The sequence below is a fragment of the Propithecus coquereli genome, unplaced genomic scaffold (assembly GCF_000956105.1).
Source record: "Propithecus coquereli isolate 6110/MARCELLA unplaced genomic scaffold, Pcoq_1.0 Scaffold227, whole genome shotgun sequence".
NCBI lineage: Eukaryota > Metazoa > Chordata > Mammalia > Primates > Indriidae > Propithecus > Propithecus coquereli.
In genome coordinates, this window is record NW_012147808.1 from 1,933,878 (window position 1) to 1,943,589 (window position 9,712).

Genomic DNA, 9,712 nt, shown 5'->3' on the forward strand with positions numbered 1-9,712 from the left:
TTATTAGCACATCCATCTACTAAAATATGAGGAGAATTTATTTATTTTTAGGGACAGCATCTTGCTTTGTTGTCTGGGCTAGAGTGTAGTGGTGCAATCATAGTTCACTGCAGCCTCCAACTCCTGGGTTCAATCGATCCTCCTGCCTCAGCCTTCTGAGTAGCTAGGACCACATGTGTGTGCCACTACACCTGCCTAATTAAAAAGATTTTTTTTTGTAGAGACAGGGTCTCATTACGTTGCCCAGGCTGGTCTCAAGTGATCCTCCCACCTTGGCCTCCCAAAGTGCTGGGATTATAGGCATGAGCCACCTTGCCCAGCCTATGAGAATTTAAAAACCTAATTTGAGAACTGAGGAATTAATATGTATTTTTATATTGAAGCAAATAGCACCTCCTATTTAGGACAAGTTCACTTTCAAATCATTACATTTTGAAAGCAATTACTGTTAACACCTGCCTAGCTACTATAGTAAGAGAACATATGAAAGAAGGAAAGGATAGAAAAGCAAAGGCAATTAATAACTAAGAGCAAAAAATTCAAAAATTAAATGGAGTTTCCCTTTGTGACTGTGGGCAAGAAATTTCACTTTTGGTCATCTGTAAAATTCCCATCTGTTTTATGTCCTTCACTGGACGGGCAGTAGTGAGGATTTATTAGATTATATAAATAAAAATAGTTAAGCACAGTGTAAACATGTGGTGATGCTACAAGATAGCTGGAGCGAAGAACTGAGGTCCAGCCACGATAGTGACTGGCTCAAAGAAAACAAGGAATCAGAGGCAGAAACTAGTGTGCCTAGAAAAGTGGCTCGTGGTTGTGGCTTGAGACTCTTTTGATCTGACATATTATCAGTATCCACAGTACACACAAGTGAGTACTCATTAACTAAAAATTAAATGCATTAAAAATTATAAAGCAGATTCTTAGGCAGAATTTAAAACCTCAAACTAGCTCAGATTTCTTGATTTGAAAATAGCTCTCATTTCTAAGGCAAATTGCTATGAATAGAATGCTCAGAAAAGAAAACTTGATTTCTAATAAAACACAACCTAATCAGAGGCCTCAAGTGTCTATCTGGATTCTAGGACACGTTGATAGGTTGAGTTTACTAAAAAGTGGTAAAAACTTAGCTACAGTGGAGATGACAGGAAACCTGACACCTAAGAGATCTTGTGGTTCTCTTCACAATATGCTGACGACACGTAGAGAAAAGTCACTCACATTTCCAATCAGTTTGAACACCTGATCCCCATGCACATTGTACACCGTTACAATGGTGTTAAGTGCAGCATTTCGTACAGCGTTGTCACGGTCTCCTATGTGAATAGCTATTTCCTTTAAGGCTTTTCCTGGGGTTGGCTGGCAAACATTCATGCCATAGGACTCAACCAGACATCCCAGCTCTTCCAGGCACTCTGATGGGGAAAAAGGATAGATGAATGATACAACACCCATTTGGCACAGAGACTTATCCTTACTAGATAAACTTCCTTTGGCATACATGGAGCACTAAAATCTTATTCTGGCTCTGCTTAGAATTTTTTCTTGTTTATTGCCTTTTACCAATGAAACAATGGTATTTTAGCAAATGCTCCTGAAAGGAAGAGATGCCTGTGAGTCAGATGGCCCCTGTGCACTTGATTTTGTCACCAGGGTGGTACTGAGTGATGCCTGTATCACCTGATACCATGGCTCCACCAGTGTGCAACTCATCACTCTCACAGTTTGAATAAGAAGATTGGAATCACCTATACAGAACACTGAAGAAACTTCCTTGTTCATCTATAAACTATTTTTTTCTAAGGGTCACTGTTGCAAGAGACTCAATTTAAATTGCTTCACCTGCTCTCTGCTTAGAGTTTTTGGATTTGGTTCCTTCCATGATGAAGGGGAACATCTTGCTGGCTGGGTAGACAAGGCACATCCGGTTCAGGATGGCACGAACATCTTTACGAATGACATCTTTTGGTTCTCCAACCTAGTCAATGGGAAAATAATGATTAAGTGAGGCATTTTCTAAGTAGCAATGGTTCTCCCTGTGTATTACAACATCTTGAAAAAATAGTTACATAGGGATGAGTGGTGGAAGGTATCATCATATAATCAATGAAAAAGGGAAAGGGAATAAAAGTATAGGAGCCAAGGTCAGCTGGGAACTTGAGCAGACTCCCAGAGAGAGAACAACACATTACCTTGAGGATGAGATAGGGGATGAAGGAAGATGCTTCATTCTCAGTAAGATGATACTCTTCCTCACTTAGCAGGGTGAAGAGCAATTTTAAATATTCTAGTGCTTTCATTAGGACGCTTGTATTGGTGTCAAAAAACCTCAGGGTAAGCCACTTTAAGATAAGATCCAGGCAACCGATGACACCTTCTTTTTCACTCTCCAAGTGCTTAAAAGAAAACAAAACTCCCACAAATAAGACTGTATAAAAACTTAAGTTCTACTAGGCAAGTACCTCTTAAAATTTTTACTAGAGCCCAAAAAGAAAATAGATTTTTAATGCTTTAAGACCAAATATATACAGTCATTTATTCTGTCAAATAATAAGACAGCTCTAAAAATAGAGAACATGGTGTGTTTCACTTCAAGTCATGCAAACTTCTGACTATTTCACAGGGCTCAGTATTTTCACATGCCTGAGATACGTGCATATTTATCTATTGCAGACTTACATCGACCATGACAGCCAGGGCTTTGTTATGATGCTGAAAGTCTGAGTGAAACATCTCATCTTGTAACCATTTAGCCACACAGCTAGACATCTGAGTCTTCAGTTGCTCAATGTATTCATCCCGTGGGGTAGTAAAATTCCACTTTAGCACCTGACAAAAAACAAAAACAACAGGGAAAAGGGTTCTAATCAGCTGAGACCAGGTCAGAAGACAGAGCCACAAAGCAGGCATGTATGTCCCAGAGAAGGTGAAGAAAACAGAAAATAAATTATTATTTTTTAAAATTTAAATTAAAAAAAATTTTGTTTTTGAGGCAGAGTCTTGCTCTGTTGCCCTGGCTACAGTGCAGTGGCATCATCATAGCTAACTGCAACCTCAAACTCCTGGGCTCAAGTGATCCTCCTGCCTTGGCCTCCCAGAGTGTTAGGATTACAGGCATGAGCCACCTCTTCCGGCCTGAGGAAAAGAAGTTTTAAAGCACCTAATAAAACCAAAATATAAGAGAAATGATTGAACTAGCCATCTCTACAATCGCCAAATCTGCCTTTTAAGATCTTATAAAGAAGGATTAATGAAGCAGCTTATATGTCCAGTTGATTTAAAAAAATGAATACTTTCCATTCTTTGATTCTAAAAATTAAAAAAACCCAAGAAACTACTACATCTTTTCTATTTAGAGGAAAAATAGGTAATAGCTCCATTCTATAGTTTCTTTTGTAGGAATTAATGCTCCTATAAAGCAATCTAAGAGAATAAGATGATTTATAAGCAAAAGATTCAGTTAATTACTAGATATTTCACAATGACATGAATCTCAGACAGCAAAACTATTCTTTTTTTTGAGACAGAGTCTCGCTTTGTTGCCCGGGCTAGAGTGAGTGCCGTGGTGTCAGCCTAGCTCACAGCAACCTCAAACTCCTGGGCTCAAGCAATCCTTCTGCCTCAGCCTCCCGAGTAGCTGGGACTACAGGCATGCGCCACCATGCCCAGCTAATTTTTTCTATATATATATATATATTTTTTTTTTAGTTGTCCAGATCATTTCTTTCTATTTTTTAGTAGAGACGGGGTCTCGCTCTTGCTCAGGCTGGTCTCGAACTCCTGACTTTGAGCGATCCACCCGCCTCGGCCTCCCAGAGTGCTAGCCTGGCCTATTTTTGTTTTCTTAATCAAGAATAGTTTTGGCCAGGCGCGGTGGCTCATGCCCGTAATCCTAGCTCTCTGGGAGGCCGAGGCGGGCGGATTGTTTGAGCTCAGGAGTTCGAAACCAGCCTGAGCAAGAGCGAGACCCTGTCTCTACTAAAAATAGACAGAAATTAATTGGACAACTAAAAATATATAGAAAATATTAGCCGGGCATGGTGGCGCATGCCTGTAGTCCCAGCTACTCGGGAGGCTGAGGCAGAAGGATTGCTTGAGCCCAGGAGTTTGAGGTTGCTGTGAGCTAGGCTGACGCCACGGCACTCAAGCCCGGGCAGCAAAGGTGGGACTCAAAAAAAAAAAAAAAAAAAACAAAAAAAACAAAGAAAACAAAAATAAACAAGCAAAAAAACTCCTACAGATTCTTATCCCTTCCTTACCTTCAATCCTTTTTCATCCTTCATCCTTTGCTCCTTCCCATTTGGAACAACGATAAAAATAGGCCCAGATTTGTCTTCATCCTCCTTTAAGCTGGTTTTGCTTGGCACCTTCTTCCCTTGTGCACTCTACAACAAGGTTCAGGGAATATTGATTAGCTAGGCCACTTCTGCTTGAGAATATGATGTTGCTGCCCAGTAAAAGGGTACTACGGAAACCACAGACATCTCTTTACATTATATTCCACATGAAAGAAATAGATGAATCATAGAATGTGGTATATGTTTTTGTACAGGTTCTCTTAGAAATTTACCTAAGAATATTCTTAAGTAACTTTTGGTTAGTTCTTGGACTGCCATGTTATATAGTTGGAGAAGCTGCTATTACCAGTATTAGTCTGGGTCACAGCCTTTTTGTTTATTGGATAGTTCTTTTCTTTCTTGAAACCTTTAACACTATTTATAGCTTTCCATATTAATGACATGTCGAATGGCATTTACATATTTCACATCACTTAGTTTGAAAGCGTTTCTGTTTTTCTCCATATTTAAATGTTATCTCTATCAAAGCAGTATAATTGGAGACCCTTTGAACCTGCGTCTAGAGAAAGTTGTAAGAAATGCTTTAAATACTTAAGTTACTAAAGTAGTTTTTAAAAATAATCCAAGATTTAGAATCTTTGTATAAGATGGAAATAAAATGGTCAACTATAGTACATATGTCTGAGGTAAAATTCAAATTTCATTACTGGAGTCATTATTATTACAAATGTAGTAAGACTTCACTATTTTTAGTTGGCCAGAATTTCTTTCTAGAAGTCATTCAGACAAAACAAATATGAGATCATTTATGTGAAACAAAGTACAAGTGACTGGAAAAAAATTTATGACATTAAGAACAGAGTCAAAAATACTTCAAAGCACTTGTGATCGAAATACTAAAATAAGAACTTGTTAAATTGGGGATGGGGACAGGGAAAAGGATAAGAACACCTTCATTGGATAGAAGACAATTGTCCATTGATTTTTAAAAATTTTGTATTATTTTTTTAAGACAAGGTCTCACTCTGTTGCCTAGGTAGTGGCCCAATCATAGCTGATGGCAGCCTTGAACTCCTGGGCTTAAGGGATCCTCTTGCCTCAGCCACTTGAGTAGCTAGCACTACAGGCATGTACCACCATGCCTGGCTAATTTTTAACATTTTTTTGTAGAGATGGGGGTCTCACTATGTTGCCCGGAGTTTGGGGCTTTATTAAAAATGAGCCACAGAAACTAAATAATAATTAGATAACATTAAAAGTAATGATATTCTTTCATATATAATATCTTTCCTAATAGAATCACTCAGTATATGAAATACTCTTAAATGCAAATCTACACCTAAGTATGTAGTTAAACGTACCTTTGCTTTAGAGGAAACTCCAGGAGCTTTGGCCTTTTTCGGATCAGGCCTGGGTTCTGCACTGCTGGAAACAGAATCTTCAGCAGGTGCTTTGAGGAAAAAAGCATGTACTATAAACTCTAATACCATTTTACTCTGGACAAGTTAAATATATAATGATAACATGAAAGCCTATAGTCTTAAATGTATCAATTTATAAGGTGTTTTCAGTTAGACTTTTTTCCTTTTTTCTCCCAAATTCCTGTCTAAGGATAACCTTAAGAAATTAATTCAGAAAATCTATTAATACATCTCTTTTACCAACATTTAAACTGCAGTTTTAAAACTGCAATTTAAAAAAAAAAAACCTTTTGGCTAGATTGATACTGAATATTCAAGATGACAGTCCCTACCCTTAAGAAAGTATCTACTACATAGCAAGATTCCAATAAAAGTTTTTTTTTTTTTTTGAGAAAGGGTCTTATGCCCAGGCTGGAATACAGTGGTATCATCATAGCTCACTGTAGCCTGAAACTCCTAGTTTCAAGTGATCCTCCTGCCTCAGTCTCCCAAGTAGCTAGGACTATAGGCACACACCACCATGCCCAGCTAATTTTTAAAAACATTTTTTATATGGATAGGATGTCGCTTTGTTGCCCAGGCTGGTCTCAAACTCCTGGACTTAAGCAATCTTCCTGACTTGGCCTCCCAAAATGCTGGCATTACAATCGTGAACTACTGTGCCTGGCTCCAACAAAAGTTACAATATGTACTTTGACACCGAGCGTTTTATATGTGAAATTTCTAACTTTATAGCACCAACACTTTCTATCCCACTACCCAGAAGAATATCATTTTGCTTAAGCATTAAATCTAGAAATGATCACAGGTTATACATTATGGAATTTTAATACAGGATAAAGAAATCAAGAATTTTCCCTTAAGGAGGTTAGTAAACATCAGAATGGACTAGCAAACTGCCAAGTGTTGTAGAAGGAGAACTTATTTGTGATTAAGTGCAATTCTATGCTGATTTAGGCACTGGCTGGCTGGGCGACCATGTGCAGGTCAAGCAATCTCTTTGGGTTTCTTTATCTGTTAATAAAGTGGATTAAGGTAGAGGCTCCCAATTTCTCTTCTAACTGTAATCCCCAAGAGCAGAAAATAGTTGTGGAAATCATAAAACGAGACAAACACTTCCAGAAAGGAGCATTTGAATGTGCTACTCCAAAACTCCTTTTTAGAACTGGAAACCAAATTAATCATTTTTGTACCCTTAGCACGGTTCCTGGCATAAAATAGGTACCTGACAGATGTTTGTGAAAGGAAGGTAAGGAAGGAGAAGGGAAGGGCTTGGAATCTGGACTGTGAGGAAATGTGATTTTAAAAATGAGGGATGGATGTCTTTTTTAAAGTTCCCTAAGGCTGTTTCCTTCCCCTTTAATCCTCTCAAGATAGATTACCTGATGCAGGCTGGAATTTCGCTGGAGCAGACCCTCCCATTGGTTTAGAAGTTGCTTTAGTGGGTGCAGCAGGCTTGGCTGGCATGTTAGCTTTGGCTTTCTCTAGCATGGCCAATACCTGATCTTTAGAAGTTGGCTAGAGAGACAATATAACATAAAAAATGAGAGGTCACATAAATGATACAGTTTCACCAAGCTTACTAATAGATCTACAGTCAAACAAATGATTGAGCTCCTAGTTTTGAAAGACCGATAAAGGAAGGGAGGCAGCACGGAGTCTAAGAGAAGTAACACACATTATGAAGTCACATTAAAGTAGCTATCATTCTAGAAGGTCAGTTTTCACTCCAATGGAGTCAGCAGGTTCTTAGAAGTTCAATACTGCTAAATATTTTATTTTTCCTCATTAGGATTTCAAATTAAGAATAGGAGGTCGCATGATTTTTTGCGTATATAAATTCAATGTTTTTCTAATAGCTTTCAACAGCAGGAGCAGCAGCAGCAATAATAAGTACCTTTAGTTTCCCAGTAGCCTTGGCCATTTTTTCATATCCTAAATGCATCATGAAGAATGGCAAAGCATCTTGGGCCTTCTTTCGTACATCTCCATTTCGATCTTCTAGGCAGGAATAGAGATGAGGAACACAAAGGATAAGGTCTGTGGGGGTGGAACGAAGACTAGGTAGTTTTTCAGCCAGCCAGCCCAGAAGCTGCCAAAAGAAATAAAGACTAGTTATACATTTCAAGTGAAAACTGGTATTATTTATGATCTCAGGCTTACTGATTTCATTAGTCCCAAACACTGAGTTAGCGCTTACCTGTAACTTTACAATATGAAATCAGTACTTTTCATTGTTCAAGAACTGTGCTATATTAAATATTAATAACATAGGCAATAATGACAATCATCTTTAAGATATGGCCATAGTTCTTCAGACCATATTTTGGCATTAAATTATAAAGCTTTCACGTTCTTAATATGTTTTAAAGATAAAAAGGAAGATAAGTGAAAGTTTTTCAAGTTCTAAGAAATATTTAGCTAGAGAAGACCCAAAACACTTGGTCAGAAGATGAAAAATTTTATCAAGGCTTCTATTTTCTACTTTATGTTGACAGTTTTTCTCCATACCCCTAAAATAATTCATATTTGTATTTTAAATGGAAATTTTTCTTAAGCTAATTGTAGATTCACTTGTGATTATAATACAGAAAGATCCCATGCACCCTTTACCCAGTTTCTTCTAATAGTAGCACTTTACAAAACTATACTACAGTATCAAACCAGGATATAGACATTGATATGATCCAGTCATCTTATTCATATTTCCTCACTTTTACTTGTACTCATTTGTGTATATGTATTTAGTTTTATAGAACTACGTAAGTATACAGTATGTATAAGTTAATATACCTGCCACCACAGTCCAAATTCTGAACAGTTACATCATAAGGATTCCTCATGTTGCCCTTTTATAACCACACCCATCTGTCTTCCCTTCTCCCTTCCCTAATCCTTAGCAACCACTAATCTGTTCTCCATTTCTAAAATTGTCATTTCAAACATGTTATACAAATTAAATCATATAGTATGTAATTGTTTGGGATTGGTTTTTGTCATGCAGCATAATTCCTCAGATTTATTGATGCATGTATCAGTAGTTCATTCTTTATTGATAAATAGTATTTCATATATAAACATACAACAGGTTTGTTTAACCATTCACTTATTGAAGGCTATCCAAGTTGTTTCCAGTTTTTGGATATTATGCAGTGAAATTCTCTATCCTTGAGCTATACACCTAGTTTTTGGCTACTATGAATGAAGCTGCTATGAACATTTATGTATAGGTTTTTGCGTGGACGTAAACTTTCATTTTTCTGGAATAAATGCCCATGAGTGCAATTGCTGGGTCATACGGTAACTGCAGGTTTAATTTTATAACAAAACACCAAACTTTTTTGGAGTGGCTGTACTATTTTATATTTCTACCAGCAATGTATGAGTGTTCAAGTTTTTCCACATCCTTTCCAGCATTTGGTGTTAATCGCCTTTATTTAAAGCAACTCTGATAGTTGCATAGCGATATTTCATTGTAGTTTTAATTTGCATTTTCCTGATGACTTATTCGCCACTGAATGTTTTTCATAGACTTATTTCCCATGTACACATCCTCTTCAGTGAAATGTCTGCTCGTGTCTTTTTCCCATTTTCTAATTAGATTTTTTTAACTATTGAGTTCTGAGAGTTTTTTATGTATTCTAGATATCAGTCTTTTATTGGATATAGAGTTTACAAGTATTTTCTCCTACTCTGTAGCCTGTCTTTTTATCTTCTTCATGTGGTCTTTTGCAAAGCAGAAGTTTTTAATTTTTTTAAAAACTTCTTTGGGCCGGGCGCGGTGGCTCACGCCTGTAATCCTAGCACTCTAGGAGGCCGAGGTGGGTGGATTGTTTGAGCTCGGGAGTTCGAGACCAGCCTGAGCAAGAGCAAGACCCCGTCTCTACTAAAAATTAGAAAGAAATTAATCGGACAACTAAAAATATATAGAAAAAATTAGCCAGGCATGGTGGTGCATGCCTGTAGTCCCAGCTACTTGGGAGGCTGAGG

At 37.5% G+C, this 9,712-nt stretch overlaps 1 protein-coding gene across 1 annotated transcript in view; it reads right to left on the reverse strand.

Annotated features, from left to right (window-relative positions):
• The window catches only part of CKAP5 (cytoskeleton associated protein 5), a 95,732-nt gene that overhangs the window by 15,794 nt on the left and 70,226 nt on the right, over positions 1-9,712 (reverse strand). Inside the window, exons 24-31 of the mRNA XM_012645100.1 lie at positions 7,620-7,814; positions 7,105-7,240; positions 5,663-5,751; positions 4,263-4,388; positions 2,683-2,832; positions 2,196-2,399; positions 1,846-1,981; positions 1,225-1,418 (exon numbers count right to left, since the gene is read on the reverse strand). Coding sequence (XP_012500554.1) covers positions 1,225-1,418; positions 1,846-1,981; positions 2,196-2,399; positions 2,683-2,832; positions 4,263-4,388; positions 5,663-5,751; positions 7,105-7,240; positions 7,620-7,814 — 1,230 coding nt within the window. The remainder of the gene's footprint in view (positions 1-1,224; positions 1,419-1,845; positions 1,982-2,195; positions 2,400-2,682; positions 2,833-4,262; positions 4,389-5,662; positions 5,752-7,104; positions 7,241-7,619; positions 7,815-9,712) is intronic.